This window comes from Rhinolophus sinicus, chromosome X, assembly GCF_036562045.2.
Source record: "Rhinolophus sinicus isolate RSC01 chromosome X, ASM3656204v1, whole genome shotgun sequence".
Taxonomy (NCBI): Eukaryota; Metazoa; Chordata; class Mammalia; order Chiroptera; family Rhinolophidae; genus Rhinolophus; species Rhinolophus sinicus.
Window position 1 is genome coordinate 17,035,249 of NC_133768.1, and position 27,022 is coordinate 17,062,270.

General features: G+C 40.9%; 1 protein-coding gene across 2 annotated transcripts in view; it reads left to right on the top strand.

Annotated features, from left to right (window-relative positions):
- Positions 1-11,384: 11,384 nt before the first annotated feature.
- PHEX (phosphate regulating endopeptidase X-linked) overlaps positions 11,385-27,022 on the top strand; it is a 205,005-nt gene continuing 189,367 nt past the window's right edge. The window contains exons 1-3 of one of the 2 annotated variants that reach the window (XM_074323776.1): positions 11,385-12,368; positions 17,509-17,577; positions 24,708-24,869. In XM_074323776.1, coding sequence (XP_074179877.1) covers positions 12,251-12,368; positions 17,509-17,577; positions 24,708-24,869 — 349 coding nt within the window. In that variant the 5' untranslated portion in view covers positions 11,385-12,250. The remainder of the gene's footprint in view (positions 12,369-17,508; positions 17,578-24,707; positions 24,870-27,022) is intronic. The other variant, XM_019714582.2, reaches the window with a different exon arrangement.

Here is a 27,022-nt window from a genome sequence, read left to right on the forward strand (position 1 = left end):
CATAAAATAATTCCATTTTTAATTTTTTGAGGAACCTCCATACTGTTTTGCATAGTGACTGCACAATCCCACCAACAGTGCACGAAGGTTCCCTTTTCTCCACATCCTCGCCAGCACTTGTTGTGTGTTGATTTATTGATGATAGACATTTCTGACAGGTGTGAGGTGGTATCACATTGTGGTTTTTATTTGCATTTCTCTGATAATTAGTGGCGTTGAGCATCTTTTCATGTCTGTTGGCCATCTGTCCTCTTTAGGAAAATGTTTATTCAAGTCCTCTGCCCATTTTTAAATTGGATTGTTTGTTTTTTGATGTTCAGCTGTATGAGTTCTTTAAATATTTTGGATATTGACCCCTTATCAGATATGTCATTTGCAAATATCCTCTTCCATCTAGTAGGTTGCCCTTTTGTTTTGTTGGTGGTTTCCTTTGCAGTGCAAAAGCTTTTTAGTTTGATGTAGTCCCATTTATTTATATGATTCTGATATTGTTGATGTCACAGTAGCTCAATACTCTGTAGTTCATGAAGGCAACAAGGTGCATTTATTCATTCAGTAACATTCTGGATACTCCCTAGGTATGCATAGGGAGTATCCAGAGTATCCTTGGTTATTGAAACCAAGATGACCGAAAGCCCTCAAAAATGTCCCCAATGTACTGGGGGAGACTACCTCATAGACTTAGAATAGTGGGCTGGTGTGTCATGATCCTGCACGGTGTGCCCCATGGACATTTGAAATAATGCAAATAACAATATAAAATGGACAAGAAAGGACAGAAGAAGGAGAGAGTGAGTGTTTTTAAGCACTCGGACGGAAACTGATGGTTAGGTGGAAGATACAGTGAAGGGATAGCTGTATATTTTCCAGGTTTCTTTTCTTTTTTTATTCATCATTTCAGATAGAAATGTTTAAGGGAAACAGCAGGGAAGGGCTGCCAGGAACATAGCAATTTGGTTTACCAAGATCATTATATTTAGTACTTTAATGTCTAGCTTTTGAGGTGAGGGTGAGGGGTGTTGAATTTAAGAAAAAGTAAACGGTTGTTCTTAATTATACCATACCATGGGACTTGGTGTGCTAGCTTCGAGCAAAAATAATCCAGCCTTTTCACCATTACAGGAACATCGTAATTAAACAGAATCGATCCTCTGAGTGGATATGATTGGGAGTTTTTACAGTTAAATAATGTTTATCCTTTGAGATGAGCAGTGAACTCCAAGTGGGAATTATGGCTAATAATGGCAGCGAGGCATTACATTGCCATAGTGTAATGTAGTATTTATCACCTCCTTGGGAAGCCAAATGATCTTTTCTGTTTATATAATGTATTACTTTTTTTGAAATTCATATATCACCTGATAGATTTTATATAATCCTAACACAACAAAACATTCCTGGAATTTGACATATTCAAAAACATTGTCTCCTTAAACAAATGAACTTGCATAAATTACTTTACTTAAGAACACCTAACTGAGGTCTTTTTCCTTTTGCTTTAGCTGTCAAGGCCTTCAGTTGCAGTAGGAGCTCATCTCCAACATCTGTGATCTATATTTCTCTTAAAAAAAAATTCTTGTTTAAATCTATCTGGGTAGGTTGGATGTGAAAGGATTTAAAGTGTAAGCTTTGTGATGAGGGCTATGGTTTTGCCCTTAATCCTGGGCCAAAGGGGCCCTGCCCTGGGTCCTGGCTTCAGGAGGGCTTCACTCTGGCTCTCCTCTGGCTGTGCCCCTCACCATGGGGTGAGGGGTCTGCAGTACCAAGGGGAATGTCCCCTGTCCCCTTCTAGGACAGTTTGTGTATTCCTAAGACTTGAAATTTCCTGTCCAAACTGCTCAGAGCCCACTTCCAGGGCCCATGGGTGTCTGTTTCTCAGACTGTTATCCCATCATCCTGATGGAAGACTCTGCCTCAGCTCCGGCGGGTGGGCAAGGCGCTGCTGACGGGGAGGGGGGGTCTGAGCAGAGGAAAGGGAGTGTGCTGAGGGCCCTGTGCCGACATCGTTTTGCATGGAACTTCACATGGTCTGAGAATTCTGAATTGGAACCTGGCCTTCCTGGTGGATATGAGGTATATTTCCATGTTAGGAAGATAGACTATATTTGACTTAACAGTTTATAGTCTGATTTACAACTTTAAATGGTATGTGGATGGACCTCCATTTGTACTCTTGCCTCAGACCCCACAATGTAGGATTGGGCTTGAGGAACTATAGTATAATTTAAAAAAAAAAAGGACTGTGAGTACTCATTAAGCTATGTTTGGAAGAATAATGGCAAATGTTATACTGTGTCCAAAAAGCTCTTTTTAGTGTAAAAATTTCGAATGCATTAGGAAACTGAAAACAATCAGTTGAAATTTGAAAATCTTATCTTAGTTCTGTTCTTCCATTTGTAGAAGATGCCCTATTTAATGTGCATCCCTTCTTCCCCCCTCCCCATTTTCCACGGAGTATTCTATTGACAGAAAGATCTAGAGAACAGGGATAAAAACCAGGCTCAATGTACCCAGAGAGCACTTGACATTAAGGAATCCAATGGTGAATTATTATGGCATAAGAGGGACAAAAAAGACTCCTCAGCCACTATCTTGAAAGAAATGATTTCCCTCTTGTCCTTGATCGTGTCTAGTAGCTACAGAGAAAGGGCCCGTTACCGCTGCTCTCTCTCTATTCCTTTCTCTTCATCCCGGCTGCAAAATCGCATTCTGCACCTAGCCTTTTCAGGCCGACTTCTGTCATCTCACTGGGATTCCAGTTGCATTCAGCGTGCAATGTTAAGTGCCTTCTCTGTCAGGTCCCAGGGGTATAAAGGTGTCCAGATCACGATTCCAGTCCTCAAGTGGCTCAAAGACAGGAGGAGGCAAACAGGTGTATGTTCACACCTGGCTGTTCTTACTACCAATAGGAACCCAACCAACTAGGACGGGAGGACCACCAGGGTCTGCAGGGAAGGGCAAGAGAAGGGACCAGACAAGAGGGGATATTGTTGTGGCTTTAATTTGCATTTCCTTAACGACCAGTGAAGTTGAGCCCCTTTTTGTAGGTTTATCGGTCACTTAGATAACCTCTTTGTGAAATGTCTCTTCAAATCTTTGGTCTACTTTTTCTACTGGGTTATCTGTCTTTTCTAATTGCTTTATACACATTCTGTATTGTTTATTCTGGATATGAAAGACAGGCACCATTTTGACATACCTTTCAGACAGAGCGAAGACCATCAACAGTGCTTTTGGCAGTGTTCATTTGTGCATCTTGTGTTGGGGAAGAGCCAGAGTTGATGTGACTTTAAGATAACGGATGAGGGAGGGAGCCAGGCTGATATTCTGTTGGTAAGCAAATGTATGGCTATGCCGATTCTTAAAATATTAAGATAATTCTATGCCTCTTGGAAAGTAGCTGCTGCCTGAGCCCTCAATGCTTTCACTGCTTTGGCCCCCTCCCCTTTCTTCCCGTTCTCTCTTCTTTCTTCCCCTCCCCTCCCATCCTCTTCCCATTCCTTACCTTTCCCTTCCTTTCTTTTCCATTCCATTCTTTCTTCCTCCTTCCCTTCTCCAACAAATCTGCACTGAGTACTTCCCATAGGTATAGACAGCCCTGAATAAGAATTAAAAGAAAAAAAAAACACCAGGAGGCATCTATGGGTGATGACAAAACATATGAAATATTAAGAGGCACAGCAATAATGATGCCTAACATGTCTTCAGGCACCGGTCATTTCATCCCATAATAACTCTATAAGGTAGACACTATTGTTGCCTTTATTTGTCAGATTACAAAATGGAGACCATGAAAGATAAAGCAATTGTATCAAGGTCAGATAGAGGTAAGTAGCAGTAAGTGCTAGGAATTCAATCCAGGAAGTCGTGTGGTGGATCCCATGCACTTAAACCACTGTCGCCACTGCGCTGTATGTAGTGCCTGGCAGCATGAAAACGTGTATTAACCTGAATGGCACTGCTGCAAGTTACAGAAGAGAACTGGAGCTGTCAATGTTCAGGTAGGAAAGCAGAAACCACTCTAGGTATTTCAAAGAGAGCGTGTTTAATGCAGGGAATTGGCTCCAAAGGTATTGGAAGGGCAGAAAGAGCAAAGAGGGGACGATGTTACCCAGAGTTCAGTAACTGCGGAAAGCTGCCACTGCTCTTCAGGCTGGAGCCACAAAAGGGGGAAAGGCATCGAGCCCGAGTACGCAACACAGTCACCCCTGCGGTGGCTGCTGCTGAGCAGGACTCCAGGAGCCACAGTCCCCGTGATGCTACTGGAGTCTGTGGTCCCTGGCAGCCATACGCCCCTGCTGCTCTCACCTCCGGCCCCACTCTTGTAGGAGCCCACGCTTGCCTGCTGGAACCACAGATAGAACCAGGAGCAGTAAAGAAAAACCAGAAGTGGGCTAATGCCTCCCATGGACAGAATCGAAGAGAAACTCAGCTGGCAAGGGAGTCTCTGGCAAGGGAGTAGTTTGGGGACATCATGTTGAACATGCTAGAAGGTCAGAGTGGAGCTGAGAACCAAAGCATATCCCGAGTGTTCAGTATTGCACAAGGAAATGTGAATACAGGGAAGAAGAAAAGCTTATGTCATTGAATCTAAGATACCACTGATTGTAAGATGCACCACAATACTAGGTACCATTAGGAAAGAAATGTGCTGTCAAATTATGCCATACTGTCAGCTGGGAGGTACACTTTACTTCTAGAGATGTCAGAGCTTGAAAGAAAGTCCCACTTAAAATTGATGTGATATGGTGAATGCCTGCCCTCAGCATACCCCTAATCTAATGGGGCAAATTTCTATAGATTATTGGAATACAATCTAAGTGATATGACAGGTTGCCCCCATGTCCTTGATAAGAGGGGTCTAGGAGAAGTCTTCTAAGGAGGCAAAATTGGAGCTGAGTCTTAAAAGATGAATCTGAGTTTCCCGAGAAAATGGGTTTCCAAGCCAACGGAGAAATCTTTCTTTCTTTTTTTTTTTTTAAAGTTTTTATTGGGGAACAGTGTATTTTTCCAGGACCCATCAGCTCCATGTCAAAACGTTGTTTTTCAATCTAGTTGTGGGGGGTGCAGCTCAGCTCCAAGTCAAGTCACTGTTTTCAGTCTAGCTGTGAAGGACGCAGCTAACTGGCCCATATGGGACTCGAACCGGAGACCTTGGTATTATAAGCACTGTGCTCTAACCACTGAGCGACCTGGCTGCCTGAGAAATCTTTCCTAAGGGCACAAAGATTGGTGAAATTTGGAGTGTTTGGGGACTTTAAGAAATTTAGAATGACTGGTATGTAAGGTATAAACTGAGCAGCCCAAAATGAGCTGAGAGGATTGCATGAGTTCAGTCATGCAGGACCTCCATATGAAGCATTTTGAAATTTTTCTAAAAGCTGACAGCAGCCACTGAAAGGCTTTAAAAACCATCAGAAGTCCATTTGAGATTTATCTCTCAAAAACAAACAGAAAATCCAAGGAGAAAAAACAAAAATAAATAAAAAGATAAAAAGGAAATTTTTCTTAGGACTATAATCAGTTGGTTCACACCAGCGTGGCTGCAGTTGTTAAGGGGTGAAATACCTCCTAACTTAGGTATGGATAGCTGCTGCTCCAGGCTCCTCTGCAGCTTCACCCACCCCAGTCCCTCTCTTGGGACCCTTCGATCCAACACCTAAGAGGTAGTGCCTGCGTTGAGCATTTACCTAAGCTACTCCATGGTATTGCTGCCCTGGCTTCCATTTTGTTTGGCCAAGTAGCCTGCAGGGGGCCTTATACTGACACTCCTCATGTAAGCGCATGCTCTAGGTAACAGCCCACAGGGACACAAGCAAATGTTAAGTTCCTGATATGACTTCCCCAACAGCCCTTGTGGTTAACAGTCTCCCCTGCCTCCCTGGGCCTTCCACTTGTGCACCTCTTAGAGAAGACCCCACGGAGCTTAGTCAAACTCCACTCTTTTTGGGTTTGAATTGACCAATATGGTTTTAGCGCAGTAACCCAAAACATTCCAGCCACAGACCTTAGTAAAGGCATGTGCCGCAGTCCTGCCTCTCTCTCTCTGCATCATGTCTTCACCTCCCTGTGTGGCCGGCCCCTCAATTTGTGCCATGTACCTCCTCCAGGACCCTTGAGTAATGAACTTCTCTATTTCAGTTTCCCTTGAGGTCTTTTGTTGAACCACAGTTCACCATCAGGCACCCTGAGTTCCACTTAACAAATGTTAATTTAAAAGTCATAACAGCCTAGCATAGCAGTCGCCACTGAAACTAGCCCCAGTCCCCTGGTTAGTACCGTGCCATACTGGTTGTTAAACATGTTGAATGTCATCCCCAGTTTTACTACAGAAGTGTAATGTTTAGTTTTGTTAGTTCTTCAGTTCACCTTACTACATCATAAAGAGATTCAATGGTTTCTCTAAGCCCGTGGTCCTCAAAGTGGGGTCCTCACACCAGCAGCACTGACTTCGTGTGGGAGCTTGTTAGACATGCAAACTTCAGACCACCCTACACCTACTGAATCAGACCCCTGAAGGAGAGAGCCCAGCAATCTGTATTTTAACCAGCTCCCCCCCCCCCGCCCCAGGAGATTCTGGTGCCTGACCACTCAAACTTGAAAATCACTTCTCTATATGCCTCTTGCCTTCATAAACATCTGACTAAGCCATCTCGAACAATTGACTGTATTTAATCAAAAGCATACAAACTGCTATAGGTTAGTAATCTCACCAAGGGGTCAGGGTAGGTCAGTTTGAGGATGTAGCATGTAAGCACTTGTTGGGTGAATAGTTATTATGCTTTAAAAAGTACTATGCAATGGAATGCTTTGGGAAAGCTTTTATAGGATTTGGAGTGGTATTAATCATGTTCATTTTCTATATTGTGTGATTTTTGTTGACATCTTGGGGCCTTGTGGACCCAGGGAGGGACTGCCCCTTACAGAGTTAACTAATTCCAAGAGATATTAAATGGCTTGAAATGCCTTTGAAGTGCAAACCAAGCAATCCCCAGTGCTACTCGCACCCACCTCCTTTTATCAAGCTTCTGCAGTCCAGGTCACTATCCCCCTGCCCTAAATCACCCCAGGGTCAGGTACTGGAAAACTAGAAACCACTCCATAGATCAGAGCCAGCGGAAATTATTCAAGCGATCCCATCCTGAACGTGCTCAGCTGCTTCCCCTGCCTCACCCATTTCTTCCCTTGCAAACCTCAACACAGGCTTTTGCCCATATCGTCCCTTCAGTCCGTCTGCCATCTGATCAACCCGGGTGCTTCCGCATGTGATTCTGCATTGCATGCCCCCTCCTCTTGGAAACTGTGAGTAATCAACTCTTTTTCAAAGGCTGTCTCTGTGCCTGTCCTCTTATCACACCTGATGAAAACAAATCCTGAGAACATTTCAAAACAGGAGCCAGATAGATTTGAGTTCTAATAGGCTCTGTCAATTACCCATCATCTGACTTTGGGAATACTTCTTATCCTCTGCCAGCTTCAGTGTCCTTATCTGTAAAACATGGCAAAAGATTCTTATACCATAGGATTGCTGTAAAGACTGATGATAATACACATTAACTGAGTGCACACTGAAGAAATAGTAGCTGTGTGGCCAAGGAGGTGAGCATATCAAGGAATAAAACCCTCCTTTAGGCTCAGAAATGAACAAGTGCAATACGTGGAGCGATAGCCCTTCAAATTTACATGTCCTTTCTAATGTGCAATTACTACCAGACACAAATCAGGAGATATTTTACGTATTGCTATTTTTGTTCCCCAACTGAAAAACTCTCCCCTCCCCCATATTAAATGATGGCTGCTGTTCCTGTTAAGGAAATGAAACGTGGTAATTAGTCTTTTCAACAAGAGAACTAGAGGAAGCATTGATTATCGCTTTTCCTCTGCTCAAGTGTCATTTTGACATGCTACCTACCTTTACTAATTATCTGAGGGAGATAAGCAAATTTATCAAGTAACATGGCAGAGAGAAAAGAGATTGGAATGAGAAATCCCTCAGGCCTTAAGACAAATACCTGCTATGTGACCTTGGGCAAATCATTTAATAGCTCGAAACTTTAGTTTCCTCATCTGTAAAAGGAGATAGAACACTTAGCTAAGAAATGTTTGAAAAGATCAGATATAATGTGAGTAATGAGTCTCATTAGTGGAAGGCCTTGGACTTGAACCCTCCCTCTTCTGAAGGACCTGCCAACAAATAACAGAGCCCTATAGCTCCCAGCTCTGAGTTTTCAGGATTTAGCTCTCCTCTCCCTCTCCTCTCTTCCCTCCCTGCCGCCTCCTTCCAGGGGATGGTTGAATATAGTTTTTAGGTTTTGAATCATTTCCTTCTTTCTCATTGAAATTGTGGCCCACATGGGATTTCATTGCTTGAAACAGAAGACCCCGCACATCCAAGCACTAACCAGATGTACTCATGTCCAGCGTAAAGACTGGGCTTCAGTTGTCATCTCTGCCACTGAAGTTGTGCGCAGGCTGCAGGATTCAGTTATCTCTGAATAAATAATCTTACCTGTGAGTCCTACATGGAGAGACCAGGCAACTCTCATCTTGGGGTGGGGCGTGGCTTATCAAGAAACCTTCCCTTTTTTCCCCTCAAACTGTCTATTCTTGCAAGTCCTCCTTCTGGAAGTCTTCCTAACAAATCTGCTCAGGGATATTTATTTCTCTAGGCACTTACTGACCTTTAGTGTGCTATAACTAAGTTGCTAAGGATTTTGCATATTCTCATGACAGCCTAGTTTACCAGTCCAGAATCTCTGGCATGGCTTCTTCGTCATCCCTCACAGGGCCTTGTACATTGCCAGGAACCTGAGAAATATTAAGAAACTTCTGTTGATTCATTGGTTGATTCCAGGTAAGGCTCAAGATAGTCCTGGAGGTTCTTAATTGAACCAATTGGGTGGGTGCAGGCCAGACTGCTAAGAGACTTATATGCATAGTGACTTTTAAGTTAACTAATTTTCATAGCTCTTGAGAAATTATAAAAATTTTTGACAACTGCCCTTTTTAAATCACAGGATAAGGACTTTTCACCCCAAAACACTAAATAATATGCTGTAGTTTCACTATCACAGTTTCAGGCAAAGACACATTGACCAATTTCCCTGACATAGCAGCTTGTATTTAGAGAACATCAAATAGAATGATTTTGAGAAGTGGGTCAAGTGTGGATGAACATTTCACTTTGTGTGTGCCATGTAGCTAGGGTGAACAGGCAGCATCTTCTACTACTCTTTAGTCCAGAGATCAGTAAACGTTTTTTGTAAAGGGCCAGAAAGTAAGTATTTTAAGCGTTGCAGGCCATAATGTCACTTTCACAAAACTACTCAACTCTGATCTTGTACCATGAAAGCAATCAGACAGTATGTAAATAAATGGGCATGGCTTTGTTCCAATAAAACTTTATTTACAAAAAACAGGCAGTGGGCCACATTTGGCCCACGTGCCCTACTTTGCAGACTCTTGCTTTTGTCTTTTGTGAACACTAGTTATTTCTCTGTGTTTTGCACTTGGTTTTGCCCTAAAGGGATTTTTTCCTATGTTATAACTTTATTTTAAAGTATAGTCTGATATTGAATGTCAACCATAATTGAAAAATAAAGTGCATTTTGAGAGGAAGATAATCGTCATTTCCCAAAAGGTTGAAAACTAATGTAGAAAATGGCACAGAATGAAGAACACACCTTATAATGAATGATTCACCTGTACCCTTTCCTCTACTAATTCCCATTCATTCTCAAGTCTTCCTTTATTCCTTTGGTGAGTAAAATAAATCTTCATTACATTGCATTACACAAACAAACTGTTTTCAATATCTTGAAAGCTGTTAATTACTTTTATAGACTTGTTTTCATTGTTCAGTTAATATATTTTTCTATCTGCATTTGCATATCTTAGTTTGGGATGGAACACATCATAATTTTCCAGTGACAATTAATGAAAGTATTTTTTTTATTTAATGGTTTTTCACTTAGCAGTTGAATGTTCTGGAATGAATTTATGTCATTAAGTGATGGATAGGTGTACTTCAAGGTAAGCCCAATTGCCCTCACCTCTGGGTAAATCACCAGTCCAAGGAGGGTAATGGCTATTCCAGCTGGCATCTCATAGCCACCATTGTATGTCAGTCTGGACCTGGAAAGGTATAAGGAGATTTGGAGATTGTGTATGACAGTGATCCTCCTTGCCATCTTTCTATTTTGTGTTTTTCTCATGCCACCTGAGGCTGGTTCTTGCGTCTCAATGTTCTCATTTGCAAAACAGAGATAAAAATACCTTTGTTATCAAGTATACGGGTTTCCCATGAGGTTAAAATGGGATATGAAAGTGCTATGCCCATGTGAAGTATCATTACCATTTGAACATTTAGAAGGAACTAGTAGACTGAGAATACCCCAGACACTAGCATCTGAGGTTCCTGAAGCTGCTTTTTAAGAGCAAGTGGCTAGGGCTAATTTGGATGATTTTCATTGCTCTTATTTCTTCCTTTGCTGTTATGGGCAAGGAACTGTAGATACTGGGGCTGTGGCATTGAACCTGATGGATGTGATTCTTGACCTTATGAGCTCACAGTCTAAAAAGTATTACGGAGTCAAGTCCAAAAACTCTTAGGAGAATCCCATCTTAGGAGCCAAAGGTCTGCTAGGATGTGTTATGGAATAATAATAATAATAACAACAACAACAACAAATAACATCAACAGACAGTGAGCACATATCTACAACATACCATGATGTCATAATTTGGACAAAGGCTAATTCTCTACTGAACGTTGGGGCAAAATGAAATGAGCAGAAAGTAAGGTAGGGTATGTTATGAAATAAGTCTGAAACCTTGGGAGAATCCCATGCTAAAGGGTCTAAGGCCTGACAAGGACCAGCCAGATAAGACCATGAACTTGGGACCATGTTATAATGGACTCATCAGTGCCTGCTGAGCTCTGGTGTGACCTCCAGGGCCACAGGCACAAGTTTTGAACGAGAAAAGTGCTCTACTGATTTCTAGATGTAGCTGAATCCTCCACCCCCACTCCCACTGTCCTATGACTTCCAGTAGAACAAAAACAGGTAGGTAATAATTGTGTTGTGAATTAATGATATCTATATCATTGGATAATGAAATCTGTATCATTTCAATGGCATTAGAATATCGGTTGCTCTTTCCTATGAAGAAAGCAGATTTTCATAACTTAAATGTTAGCATAATCAAAGAACTCAAAGACCCAGTTATTAATCCATCTTTCCAGTGAAACCAATTGCCTTTGAATTCATCCTGGGGAATCTGCTGAAATGAGTGCTTTATGTAAACACAAAAACATCATAGCCAATGGCTACCTCCTTGTGACTGGAGGACAAAAACACATGGGCACACTTTTCATCAAAACATGCAGGGAAAATTTTTTTTACCATAGTTTTTTGTGGTTGCTAATAAACTTAATTCAAATACTTACCTGTCTTTGAACAATTCTTAGCACTACAGAGAGGAAGTGCTTTTTCTTCCTCTTTAAAAAAACACGTTCCTGTCCAAACCATCAGCCTCTGTAGGTTGTCTTAATTGCTACTTTGCACTGCACTGGACTATGACTCTGATTTTTGGCACATGCTGTCATACACAAAGTTCCTAAAATAAAATGCTCCAGGATATCCCAGGCACTCTTAGAAGGCTTTAAAAAGGGACTTGCACACTGAAAGAATATCTTTGATGAAGACAATTCAGGCGAGCAGAATGATTATTGCAAAAGAATTACGTGATTCGTTGAGATCTTGAAGTGGGTCTGGAGAATCCTTGCCACCTAACTTATCATGGTTAGGGGGAGTTTGACGAGAATCCAGTTTTGATAAAGACAATAGTTTTTTCTCCCCAAGTGACTATACATTTAAATAGCTAAAACATCTGTTCAGCAACATAGTAAAACATGTACACTCGGAACGCCTGAGAGAAGAGCCTGCCAAACAATCGGTTGAGAGGGACTTTGCTGGGGGGAGAGCACCAAGATAAAGCAACCACTGTTTGTTTTGTCTGGTCAGGGGGAGAGCCAAGGCAACCAATATTTTGGATTTCTTTTACTTTATTTGTGAAGCACTGTTTGAGAAAGGGTGGCGAGGGGAGATTTCCTGACGGGAAATTTGTAAGCTGTCCATTAGTAGAGGAGCAAGACAACCTTGGATGTCAGCGCCTAACAGACTCTTGAGACCAGCCACCAAACCACAAAAAGCGACTCTCTTCTTGCGTGGCCTCTACATCCCTCCCGATGGAGGCAGAAACGGGGAGCAGCATGGAGACTGGGAAGTCGGCCAACAGAGTCACTCGAATCGCCCTGGTGGTGTTCATCGGTGGCACCCTGGCGCTGGGCACCATGCTCTTTCTAGGTAAGTGGGGCTCTGGAGGCCAGGGGACTGGGCCAGTGCAATGACGTTTCCTTGTGCTTTATTCTGGCAAACCTTGTCAGGATGCAGGTGGAGGACTGTTTGCTTGTGTTAGTAGGTGGTACATCCTTCGTTTCTCTTAAATATGCAAATAGAAGAAGCCTTTTCTTTAGGAGGCTAAATAAATAAATACACCCAAGTACCCAATGCATAGTCCAGAATTCAAAGTGTGTGTGAAGTGGCTTCGAGTGGCTGGAGGATGCGGTTGCAGCGGGCAAACAGTGTTTTTATGCATTACATTTAGCAAAATGAATGTTTATGAATTCATAGTCAGATACTTTCATTTATTTTGTGAGGAAAGACTTACATTATGATAAAAACCATGCTGGAATTTCTTTCCATTTGATTTGTGTCGATGTTTGCCTGAATGAATCATGAAATTTAACTCACAAAATGCAAATTAGTCTTTAAAAATGCACCTTTAATGGTATTCTTCAATTCCTTTCTAATCCAGTGACTCTGGTGGGATAAAGTTTTAACTCTGCCTTTTTATTAGATTTAGAAATTAATATGAAGGAAAACACAGGTTTTCTCCCAAGATTTGAAAGGTATTGTGATTAAATTAAATACAATTAAAATGATTGTATTTTAATGACTCTTGGTGCGAATGAGGTACCCAGAGAGTATACATAATGATACAAATGTATTCCTGTGAAAAAGAAGGAAATACTTTGGAAAGGGTAGAGGGCTGTTCTAAGATTGTAGGTATTTTGAACCCTTGACTATCACCCTTTGTATTTTTCTCATACAGCCCATATTATTTCATTAGCTTGAAAGTGATGTAAGACCAAGCCCTATACTTAGGAGATTCTAGGTGCTGTTTGAAATGTAGCACGCCTGGAAACATTCCTTGGCATATACAGGATGCAGGAGGCCATGTTTATCTTGGCAGGGGAAAAGCAGTAATTAAACTTTAAAAGAGTTAGGGTTGTGTGGTCGAAAACTCTGCTAAAATGAGCAAACCATCTTTCCATGTTTTTTGTGGCTGAAAATTTAGGGAATTAGATGGGTTTACTGCTTTCTGGTACAGCTAAACCTCCAGTCCTGCAACCAAATTTGTGGCTCTTGAAAACTGTTGTGAGATTTCTTGGCACCTGGGTTTTAGGCAAGTGTCCTATTCTTAAATTCCAAACTGGAGGAAAAATGATATCGGCATGCCAAGGGACTACATACTGTGTGGGAAGTGACTACAAAGTTAGACTGTTTGTGTTTTGCAAACAGTCCCAATTTAACAATCCAAATGATGATTGTTTATGCAAAAATATGTACTCTTTTTAATGATGTTACTGCTGCTTGAAACTTTTTTGAAATTCCATTGTTATGATTGCATTCTGAGGCTGTAGCATATTAGTTGGAATATTCTTGATGGGAGCAAATCTTTGTTCTTTGAGGTAACATGATTCTTTGGGATCAGCTCTAAAGCTTGTAGAGCACAGTAAAATTCATCAAGCCAGGCAATGCTATTAGGGTAAGGAGGCCTGCATAAAATAGAAAAAGGTAACTTTCCAGTGTGCCCAATAACCTGGCTCTCACCACGAATCTTTAAGAGGAGCTCTAATGATGTTAGAGAGTAAGGGGATAGCCATTCTACACCTCGCCTATTCAAAGTGTGGTCTGTGGACCAGCAGCATCCGCATCACTTGGCATCCTGGGCCCCACCCCAGACCTACTGATTCATAATTTACATTTTTACAAGATCCCCAGGTGATTCATTTGCAAATTAAATTTTGAGAAGCATTGCTTCAGGTGACCACATCCATTTGGATGTATACATTAGAGACATTTGCTTGAAAATAAATGCATACTCTCAAATTAAAAAATAAATGATATTTTTGTGAAATGCATCTGCACTATTTCAGACTCCCTCTCTTCCCACCACACTTTTTCACTGCCTAGTCCCCCAGGCTCTGCCTCCCACCTCCATCCTGCACCTAGCAAAGTCATTGTCTGAAAATCTGGGACCTGCCAGGCAATATGCTCTTTATGACAACATTTAAGGTCCTCTTCTCCTCAAGGTGATTCCAGTTTGGCTTTGTGGTATATTCTTCTGCCTGTTCAAGTTCAGTCACCTTTCTGCAATGTCTAGCATTCCTCCTTACCTCTTTGTATTTTCGGCTCTAGGGTAATTAATCTCTTTTCTAAACCTTAGTCCTTCTACAGTAAGAGTGATTGCCACTGGCCTTGGGTGGTGTCAGAGAACCTAGAGCACTAGGATTTAAGATATTGGGTATAACTAAATGCCTATAACCAGTTTATTTTATTTTTGAGAATTTTTATAAAAATTTATTTGGGACAAACAGAAGATATGTCTGGAAACAAGATTTCAACAGACTGAGATATATGCTTCCCCTATAACCAGTGTATGTTAAAGTGTCCTTTCTTCTCTTCCTCCCCACAATATTTCTCAAATGCAATGATGGGCAAACTTTTCTTTGTAAAGGGCCAGAGAGTAAACATTTTCGGTTTTCTGGGCCATACTGTGTCTGTTGCAGCTACTCAACTCTGTTGTAGCACAGAAACAGCCATCAACAATATGTACACAAATGGGTATGGTTGTATTCCGGTACAGTCTGAATTCTGGACACTGAAATTTGAATTTCTGATCATTCTCACGTGTCATGAAATATTATCCTATTTATGATTTTTCCAATCATTAAAAAATGTAAGAACCATTCTTAGCTGTGGGCCGTATAGAAACAGGCAGTGGGCTGGCCTGGGCCCACAGGCCGTAGTTTGCTGACTCCCACTTTATGCTCATTCTCATGCTCTCTGCACTCTGAGGTCATTTCTGCTGGTTATAGAGAAATCTGAAATGAGAAACCAAACTGCTTTTTAAGATTTTTTTTTAAAGCTCCTAAGCAGTAAAAAGTAACATTTTCATTTTTTATAAGAAAACTGTTTTCTTTGTTGTCTCCATTTCATTCACTTACACCTTCACATTATCTGGGCTTGTTGATCCTTATTTATTTGCAGGATCTTAAGATATTCCTGCCCCCCCCCCCCCCCGTGGATATAATGCCCTTTCTTGAAGGGTTGAGTTTGTCTGCATCTTAATTAATTTAATTTAAACCTTCCTTTTACTCACCCTCAGATAAAGATATTTGATTTTAGTTCTGCTTCCTTAGAGGTTTTGGGTCAATAATTATTTTCCATGAAAGGAATAAGTCTTTAAAATTTTTTTTATTGAGATACAATTGACATGTAACATTCTATTAGCTTCAGGTATACAACATAGTGATTTGATATATGTATATATCGCAAAATGATTGCCACAATAAGTCTCGTTAACATCCATCACCACACAGTTACATATTTTTTCTTTTGATGAGAACTTTTAAGATTTTCTCTTAGCAACTTTTAAATATACAATACAGTATTACCAACTATAGTCACTATGCTGTACATTACATCCCCATGATGCATTTATTTTACAACTGAAAGTTTGTATCGTCAAAGTAATGTCTTTAAATGAAATATTTCGTTATCTTTCTTCTAAAATAAAACAAGGCTAGTATCAAGAAGATATTGTCCAGAATCATACAACTATTATTATTTATAATAAAGTTTATTTTCCCATTATAAAAATAACACATGCTCATTAAAGAACATTTGGTAAACATATGGAAGTAGGCTGAATGGAAAAATTTCCCCCATGGTTCCACCACTCAGGCATGTTGGAATATTTGATACTAATGTTTACACTGTACATATATAATTTTACCTAACTTTCTTTTTTTGCTTTTAAAAGAAATAAAAACACACCTTTATCCTAAGATAGTTCTGAGATGTTCCATAGGCATTTTTCTTGAATCTATAATGTAACACAGATAAAAAGGCTGTTTGGAGGATGGCAGCAGATATAAGAACAATGAAAAAGCCAACTCCTCTTAGAACTTGGGTTAGTAAATAATATAAATCGCCACACTGGCAAGTGATGTACAGGTCTTCCATCTCTAACAGAAATATAGGTACTGCTTGCTTTCTGATTCTGCTTGTCAGTTGAGGATGCCACAAAAGGCCTTGGACCCCCCTTCACCCCCCACCATCCATCTCCCCACGGCCACATCTCCAAATGATTCCTTATTTCTGCTCACAGAGTACAGCAATAACAAATTCTCCACAACTTCCTCAGCTACCAAAAATATTTTTGAAATCTAAACTCACATCTGCTAATGCCCAGGTGCTACCTTGGAGTTTACAAATGGGGCACCCTTCTGTGCTTCTGCAGAAATTCATTTAGATAATGTTGTGCCAGATGGGAGAAATTAAGCTATTGGTGAAAAGCTGCTTCCATCTTGCTGGGTTTTTGTTCTGTTTTGTTTTGGTGGAGGTAATTGGAAACTTCTTCCACAAAGCTGCATCTGTCTGGTAGCTCGGCTGGGCCTGGAGGGAGGAGAGTGTGTGGGATATGGGGCAGGCAGAGCATGACTCTTGCTAGATTACTGAGTATATTTACCCGCACCCCCCTTTTTGGGCCTTGTCTGTGTGGATGGTTTAGATAAGATCCAGAACTTTAAATGCCACACATTCTGGCTTTCTCCTTCTACTTACGAAACTTATGAAAAATTGACATAAGTCTTAATTTTTCCATCTCTAAAACAAGAATGTAGTTGTAAGCATAAAGAGTGAAATTATGAAACTTAAACCACAGATAATTGGAGATGAAAGAGACCTTAGAGATCATCTAGCCCAGTGAATTCTTAAACTTGAGCAAACATCAGAATCCCCGGGAGGGCTTGCTAAAATGCAGATGGCTGGGCCCCACCCCAGAGTTTCTGATTCAGAAGGTCTGTAGGGCTGCCACTACCCAGGGGTCCCACTCTGACAAGCACTGTGCAGTTGTGCCCATTCATCTGAAACTGAGTTTCAGAGCAACCAAGAGTCTCTCACCAAGGTTACTTAGCTAGTGATCAGAGTCTGGTTCTGTGATACTGAGCCAGCTGGATTTTTAAATTCCACGTCAATACTGAGAAGGATGAACTGATATCAAATGTCTTGCATACTCATATGTGCCTGACTGTGGGTTACCTGATGGTGGTCTGCTACAAACCAGTCATTTCTTTATTTTGGTCTGTTTTTTCAGTGAGTCAAGGTTTCTTAAGTCTCCAAGCTAAACAGGAGTACTGCCTGAAGCCAGAATGCATTGAAGCTGGTAAGTCAGTTTTCCATCCTGTGTCAAGTTATAATTATGGTACCTTGGGGAATGGAAGAGAAAACAGGTGGTATTTTTAGTATTCTGTTGGCTTGTGGTTTACCAAATACAAAATGCAATTTTGATGAAATTTTAAGTTTACTTTCAAGTCTTGGTGTGACGTCGTGGAGCATAGGTTTCCTGTTTTTTTTTTTTCTTTTTTTTTTTTCCCCTTGCAAAAAACAGTTGTGTGGTATTCCAAGTCATTACAGGCATACCTCGGAGATATTGCGGTTTTGGTTCCAGACCACTACAATAAAACAAGTACTGCAATAAAGCGAGTTGTGATCTTTTGGCTGGTGGAGTCTTGCCTTCAGTTTGTAAAAACACACAACATCTGTGAAGTGCGATAAAGTGAAACTCAATAAACCAAGGTATTCCTGTCTAAGGAAATCAGGAAGGAGCTTGGAAGGCTAAATGGCCTCTCTTAAGGCCGAGAGACAGACCATTGGCCTTCCTGTGGCCTTTGTGGATATAGATTCTATTTATCTTAAGCAGTCTTTCTGTATCTTCTGGTCAGTGGGTCTGACCTGTCTGTCTAAGCAGGGACCCTCTGTAAATCCATGCTTCCACAGTCACCTGGAATCCCTTTGGGTCCTTCTATTCCACATTACAACTCAATTTTTTCTTGATGTGACCAGGCTGTGCATCAGTGGGTACTGTAAAGTGAAGACAAGTACTTAAAGTTGCCTCAGTTTTGCCACAACTATTATATTCCCTCCATAAACCAGTGTTAGGGCCTAGATTTGCAGGACCCAGAAAGTCATAAAATAAGTTAAGCACATGGCCCTTTCACTTTCATCTTGGACTTAAAAGAAGAGATTAATGAATTAATTCACCAAATATTTATTGCACTCCAGGGACCGAGTTAGGTTTGGGAATACAGGCATACCTCATTTTATTGTACTTTGCTTTATTACGATTCACAGATGTTGCAATTTTTACAAATCGAAGGCAAGACCTTCCACCAGCAAAAGTTTTACAACTTGCTTTATTGTGATACTCGCTTTATTGCAGCGGTCTGGAACCAGACTTGCAATATCTCTGAGGTATGCCTGTATAGCAACGAAGCAGAATGACCAGGTAAGGGAAGAGAGACAATTAACAAATACGCAAGGCAACCAATGCACAAGAAAAAAATATCAGCTGGTGGTACATTCAGAAAATGAAAATATTAAAATAGAATAATGGGATAGCAAGTGACAGGATGGCTAGATTGAAAAGTCTGAGCAAATGATGTTGAAATGACCCTGAATGATGAGAAGGGACGTGCTGTGTGAAGATCTAGGAAAGAGCTTTCCAGGTGGGGGGAACAGCTGGAGCAAAGGTCCCATAGAGGAAAGAGCTTGGTAGACTTGAGAAATGAGAAGAGCTTGCTGGGTAAGGGGCAGAGTGCAGGTGATGAGGGTCAGTGAGGGAACCCAGGTGCCAGCGAGTTTGGGTTTTTCCCAAATTTGCTCAAGCCTTTGGAGGATTTTACAAAAGAGGAGATGATGTTATTAGTATTTAATAAGAGCTCTCTGTGGAGAGCTAGATTCAGGGGAGTCTTTCTGCATGGAAAGGAGACCCCAGGGAGCAAGAATGGAAGAAGGTGCACAGCAGGAGGTTATTTCAGTAAGCCAGGTGAGAGGTTATGCTGTCTTGAATTCAAGAGATGGAAAGGGAGACTAGAGGGTTTCGGAGATAGACAGCTTGCTGAAGGGTTGGGTGTGGGCTGTGAGAAAATGCAGAGTCAAGGTAATGCTTAGATTTTTGCCAGTGGTTGGGTGGTGACATTATTGAGATGGGAGAGACTTAGGAGAAAGCTTTTAAACTGAAGCCTTATACAAAGGCAGTGGGTTAGATAATTATGCTATTAGAGTTCGTTTTTTGTCCCATTCTTAAGTGATCAATATGTATATTTTAAATCAGGCCGTTTGTTAAAGTGACTTACATGTGCCATCTCATAAAATCTTCACAAGAACCCCATGAAGTCAGTGCTATCACCAGGCCCAATTACAGATGAGGAGATGTAGGCGTAGAAGCCAAATAACTTGCCCAGGGTCACATCCTGAGTTAGTGTCAGGGCTGGGCTTCTAGTTCATACCTGGCTCCGCTCCATCTGTGCCTCAGTAGCGCAAGGCCGTGCTGGGTACCTCTCTTTTACTGTGGTCCTGTCTTGATCTTTTTTCACAACACGAGACTTACTAGAATCGAGTGACTAGGCAACCACTTCTGCTCCTTTGATTTTGTCTCTGGAAGGGTGAGAAAGGTTTGGCACTTCCCAGGCCGGCTCCTGTTCCCAGCTCCAGCTGACTTAGGGTTTTCTCCAGTGGACAGAGGATGACCTGGAGTAGGGTGGGACTATCAGAGGCCAGGTTTTAGACTTTATGTCACCTTATGCTTTTGCTGTGGTAGGGTTCTTGCAGATGTGTGAAAATACAAATTTTGAACTCAGATTTTCAATTTGAGTTTAGTCAACTTTTTGTGCAGAGGGCCACTTATTTTATGAGTTTTGTCTTTCTATTATGAATCATAATAATGCAAGATTAAAACTTCCGTAATGATATTTGATAATGTCACCTCCTGCCAGCTAGTGTGTTTTTCCTTGCTGTCCCTGTTTTCAATTTTCACGTTGGGGAATGGCTTTCTAATATTGAAAAATATATATTTTTGCTGTTTCTGTAGCGAAAAGCTCAAAAAAGATAGTCATCTTTAGTGAAACGTGACCCTCACAATGCACAGGGGTCTGCAAAACAGCTGCAGAGTACACATCGCAGAACTGTAGCCAAAGGAAGGTCTCCAAAAATGCAATGTATGTGCATACTGCATGCGCATGTGAGTAGTGTGTGCGTGGGCAGTGCATGCATGCGTACCATGTGCATGGGTGCTGTGTGCATTGGTGCCGTGTGTATGTGCATACGTGTATGCATGGGCAGTTCATACACGCTCAGGTGATGCGTGCGTGCCATGTGTGCGTCCATTCGTGCCATGTGCGTGCAGTCTTGTGCGTGCGTGGGCGCTGTGTACATAGGTGCTGCGTGCGTGCGCGCGGTCTGCATGTGTGGGTACCCTGTGCATCCGAGCGCACCGTGTTTGTGTGTGCTATGTGCCTGCGAGTCGTGTGTGTGCATGGGCGACACATGTGTAGGGGCCACATAAGTGGGCGCCGCATGCGTGCCGTGTGTGTCGTGTGAAAGGGCATCATGTGTGTAACGTGTGTGTGTGCCGTGTGCGTCCATGCATACCATGTGCGTGCTCGGGCCGTGCGTGCATGGGTGCCGTGTGCACGCGTGTGTGCCCTGTACGTCTGTTTGTTTCGTGTGCGTATGTGCGCCTTTTGCGTGTGCTTCGGGAGCATGGGCGCCTTGTTCGTGCGTGGGAGTTTTGTGCGTGCGTGGGCGCAGTGTGCATGTGCTAGATATTCGAGAGACAGAAATGATGGATCGCCTTCTGGACCCTTTTGAGGTGGGTCCTCTCCATAACTCTCTTTCCCTCCTCTTTTGTATTTCCTCCTATCATAATCCCTTTTTCAAAATAAGTGGAGAATGAATACAAAGAAACCAGGAAAGGGCATGCTAATGATAGTGGATAAGAGCAGACAGGCTGACTTGGGTTAGAAGTATGATCTGGCCACTTCCAAGCTACATGATCTTGGGCTAAATACGTAATCATCCTAAATCACAGTAGCACCATCTGTAAAGTGGGAATAACAGTTTTTACTTGTGCTAGTTGTGAGTTTAGAAGAAAATGATGGTAGCAATCAAGGTCCACAGCCCCAGATCCTTAACCCCAAACCCAGAGAGCATTGTAACTCTCAGTTGGCAAGATTGGACCCAACCTCAATTCCTGTGGTGGCAAAGCTGGATCTTAACTCATGTGAGGTTGTTTTAGACTTTATTTATCCCATTTATGAGAATATATATATATATATATATATATATATATATATATATATGTATGTATGTTCCCTATAGAATTATTAATGTGCTTGTTTCAGAAGGGCCACTCCAGATATCGCTGGAGGTATTATATAATCTGTGGTTTATGCACTGCATTTTCTAAAATCTGAAAATCTGTGCACTCTGGAATGTATCTGGCCTCAACAGTTTCAGATACGTGTTTGTGGAATTGTAATAGCAAAAATCTACATGCATGGTTGCCAGATTGAGCTACACAGGTACATTCAGGATGCTCAGTTAAATTTGAATTATAGATATACAATGACTACTTTTTTTTTGGTAAGTGCAGTAATTGGGACATACTTATACTATAAAAGTAGTCATTTATCTGAAATTCAAATTTCGCTAGACATTTTGTATTTTATCTGGCAACCATATTATTTGGCAGTATTCCTGACACAGTTCTATGCACGTTACATGTATTTGTTGTTTAATTCTCATGAAGATCCTATGGGGTGCTATTATCCCCATTTTACAGATGAGGAACCTGCGGGAAGAGAGAAGTTAGGCAACCTGCGGGAGTTTACGTAGCTACTGCATGATATTGCTGGCATTCAAACGCAGCTGGTCTGGCTCCAGAGCCTGTGATGATGCTGTACTGCCTGCAAAGGGCTTAGCATAGTTCCTGGCGCAGAGGAAATGCTCAGTATGATTATTACCACCACCCCCCCCCCCTCTTTCTTGAGCCCTGATTAAACTTACAAACTGAGGTTGGTATATGGGGCCATACTTCCACCTGTACTCCATAAGCACTAGCTGGAGACTGCATAGGAATTTACCTTATATGCAATGACTGCAGAGAATACGTAGCCTGGCCTTTCACAGGTTTCCTTCATCATCATAGTTCTTTTATTAAAACAAGACTGGGTATTCTCCATGGAGCTGAGTAGGGGGAAAGGAGTTTTGGTGTCTTGACAACAATGGTCCCTTGCAATTTGAAGTCACAGTTTTCCTGCAGAAAGTGCAGCCCTGTGCCCAGCTGTGAATTGTGAATGATGAATTGGGAGGCGGAAGCTGGAGTTTTCCCACTCAGCAGGCTCAGTTCCAAATTCAGTATGAGTGATGTATTGCCCCACTTTATATCAGGGCTAAGGTCAGAGCTGATCTTGCAGTTTTTCTAGGTACCTGCAGGAATACTGAGGAGATGGAGAGGGACACATTCGAGGGTTGGGGGCAGGGGAGGTTTGGGAAGGTAGCCAGAAAACAATGTGCTTATGTGAATAAAAATGTGTGTGAGGGTTCCTCTGTGTGACTGTAAATATTGTGTGGGACTGAAATTTGTATGATCAATGTCCCTGAAGTGTCACATAGCAGATTCATTCTTTTGGCCGCATAGCTAGTATAACTAAATAGAAACTGAAATGAAAATTTTTGTGTGTCTTAGCATATTTGCATATTAAATAATAATGATAAAAGAGTAAGTAAGTAAGTAAACATGTAATTGGAGACAACTGAATTGTGAAAGATGAAAATATTTAGCCAATTTTAAATTTATCAAATTTCTAAACCAGCTTTTTGCTTTGATTTTTTTTGGGGGTGTTTGAAAATGGTAGGGATTTTTGAAGTCATATAGAAATTTGGAAGTTTGTATATTATTTACATTATTGAGGATAAAAAAACTTTTTGAAATTTTCCTAGAAAGTCTAGGCTAGAGAAATGTCTAGCCTTACTTTTAAACCTGGAGGAACCACACATGTAACCAAACTTATGCAGATTATACTTTTGGGGGGCAGTTTATTCACATTTAGCTGAAAACTTACTAGGTTTTCATTACTTTGAACAGAAACATATTCTGGCATTAATAAAAGTATGAAAATTACCCAGGATGTCATCTTTCCAATGTCATTAAAACATTGTCTGCCTTTTTAAAAAAAGTCAGTTGGTGCATGTCTCTGTGCTAGAGTGGCAGCCAGCAGTTGTCTGGCAGTTGGGAGAGAGTTGGAGCTCAATGCGAGGAATTTCGGAGCCTTCTCATTTTGTAATGAAAAAAAAATTTAAAACTCATGGATACATACTTAAATATGTACAAACTTCCTACCTATTAACTGTCTTTCATATGTAATTGTATGTGGGCTTATGAAAGAAGAAAAAATGGTATATCAGTCTGTTGTATCTTTCTGTTATTATACAAATACTCAGTTCTGCCCCTAGACCTGGGCAAGAGAGGCCCCTGCCTTGGGCCCCTCATTTAGAACACCCCACTTTGCCCTCCTCTGGCTGTGCCTCTTCCCTAGTCAAGGAGTCTGTGTCTGTGTGGGTCTCTCCCAGGGGTTCATTTCCTCAGAGCTGTACTGAATGCCTAGGGGCTGCAGACTGCATACGCGGCCTTCCAGGTCTTTATGAAGGTATATTGCAAATACAGTTTTTAAATATTTAAATACAACATGTGGGCCTCTGTTTGGATCAAACCACCCCAAACTTTAGAGACCTGAAACAAGTGTGATGTCATATTTCTCACGATTCTGTGGGTTTGGTGAGGGTTCCTCTGCTGATACCACCTAGGCTCATTAATACAGCTGCATTCACCTGGAGGGTCACCTGGCCTGGAAGATTCATGATGGCCTCAGTCACATCTCTGGCTGTTGGTGCTGGCTTGGTTCTTCTCAATGTGGTCTCACCTCCTCCAGGAGGCTTCTTTAAAGGGCAGTCTCAGGGCTCCATTCAAAGGGAGTTAACATGGAAGGTGTGAGGCCTCTTAAGGACTACCTTTTAAACTCATGAAAAGTTACTTTGCCACATTCTGTTGGTCAAAGCAAGTCACAAGGCCAGCCCAGATTCAAGGCAGGGGAAGTAGATCCTACTGCTTGATGGGAAGAGTAGCAAAGTTACCTGCAGAAGGATGAAAGGGAAGAATGTCGCATGCACCTTGGCAAACAGTTTACCGTATACTCCAGTTGTCTGCCTGTCCCATGCCCCGCAGATGTTAGGGGTGGCCCTGCAAAGCCCAATAACAATAATACTACCAAACTTTGACCCACTCACTCTGAATGCAATAATTTAGTATAGTGCAGTTGATTCAGGGAGTCATTTGAGGGGAAATGGAAAAGCCAAGGCTTGGGGACTGGTCGATATGAAATTGTTTAGTTTGGAAGAGGCCAGTACACAATGTTCAGTGCTTGTCATTAATCCTGTGATTTTCTTTTTAAATAGCTGCTGCCATATTAAGTAAAGTAAATCTATCTGTGGACCCTTGTGATAATTTCTTCCGGTTCGCTTGTGATGGCTGGATAAACAATAATCCGATTCCTGAAGATATGCCAAGCTATGGGGTTTATCCTTGGTTGAGACATAATGTCGACCTCAAGTTGAAGGGTAAGTTTCTACTGGGGTTTGATGGTGCACTTTACTAAGAGCAATGTTTAACAAGAAAAACAGTTTTGGATTTGAAGCATGCCTACTTACTTTTTAGCTATACTGAATTCATGTTCAAGATTTTAAAAAATGGAAGATTGAAAGGAAAGTTGTGGAATTCCAGTCTCCCAGATCTCAACACAAGCCTAGTGTAGGTCATCATGTCCGCGTCTGTAAATAGTAAGTTCTGTTGCTGAAGGATAAATAGCATCCGATTGAGATTGGGAGCAAAGGAACAGTTAATGGAAGCCATGTTAATATACTTATTTGTCTGTTGTGTTCAGAGCAAACTTGATCACTTGCTCCTTGTGTCCTGGATTTTCATGGCTTACAAAATACACTTAACACCTCATTGTTTTTTGACATCACTTTTGAGAACTCTGGATGACCTTGTGTTTGTCATATTGTTCCTGTTAACTTCTAAGTTGGCTCTGGGGAGATGATCTTTTCTCTCATGGCCTCTAGCAATGACAAGCTCACATACACATGCTCACATACGTGTGCGAACACACACCCTTCAAAAATTAAAAACGTCTTTTACTAGAAGATCTTCTGTTTGTGGTGGATCTAATTTTTATGCTGAGCTATTGGAGAAACCTATTTCAGGAGGGAAATTGGGAGATTTCAAGGCCAGATAAGGTCATTGTTTTGAGAGGGCAAAAATAATGTTATTTTTTTCTCTTTGGTAACTGTGAGTTATGCCAAATAATTTGTATTCAGTAACACCTACAGAGAATTTCTGAGAGTTATAAGAATCACTATTTTTCTTTTTTCTCCATCTCCTTTTTCCCAGGTTTTAAGTACATGAAAATTAAATACGTATCAAATAATTGTATCGGCTAAATTAGCCGATATGCATACTGCTGTCACCTGCTTTAAAAAATTATTTATTTCTCATAGACATGGATTATGTCAGTAGATATGTTTTTGATTATAAATAACACTAATAAATGTCCGTGTTTATATATAACAACTGAAACTACTGGCAAAACAGATACCTATTGTTGATTGTAAGGAAAAAATGTGTTTAAATTTCACAACTAGATAGAAATCATATGGACTTATATTTTCTACTAAGAGACCCAAATTTAGACTTTATAAATTATAAATGAGAATTTGCAAGAACGTCAGAGTTTTCCCCTAACCCAGCAGGTGAGATTCTCATGCTATAGAACCATAAATAAGACCTCAAGGAATGAATTTACTAATACTTATTTCCCTGTAGGATATTAACTCATACTGGCCCTTCACCTACCATTCTTGCTTATTTCCTGTTTCCCTTTCCTGGCTTTTCCCCCCTATTCATAGAGATGTGTGCACACGTGTACACGCACACACACAATCACATGTGTAGAAGTATCACTGAAGGATAAGAAAAAGACAAGATTTCCAGATAGATACTCCGTTTGCATTAGTTATAATCAAAAGATTTCTATCTTTAGGGTATGAAGCAGTTACAATAATTTAAAGAAGTTTCTGGGGATAAAAATTAAATGTAAAAATTAAAAATTAAATATAAAACTTAAAAGTAGTATAGATATGGTTTGTTTGAGGAGGATGCTGTATATGGGCTTCTTTAAAATTCATAGAAATAAGAGTAAATTGTTCAGAGCAGCAATGGGGTTTTTGTTTGCTTGATTCTTTTAAAAATAAAAAAAATTATTTTCAAGCTCAGTTGGGAAAATAAGAGTAAAAATAACATGTAAAAAGTAAGAAGACGAGATTGGGCGTGTTCAGGGTGGTTGATGGAAGAAGAACTGACTCTGGGTGGTGAACACACAGGGCAATATACAGATGATGTATTACAGAATTGTATACTTGAAACCTATATAATTTTACTAACCATTGTCACCCCAATAAATTTAATAAAAATTTTTTAAAAAGTAAGAAAGTCACCCATAAATCCACCCCTAGAAATGACTGTTAATAAAACAATTGGGTATATATCTTTTCAGGTTTTTTCCCATGTGTGAGTACATACATATGTATAACCTCATACGCACACCCATATATGGAAAAAATTAGCTGATATGCATACTGCTGTCACCTGCTTTAAAAAATGATGTACTTCTCATAGACATGGATTATGTCAGTATATATTTTTCTGATTATAA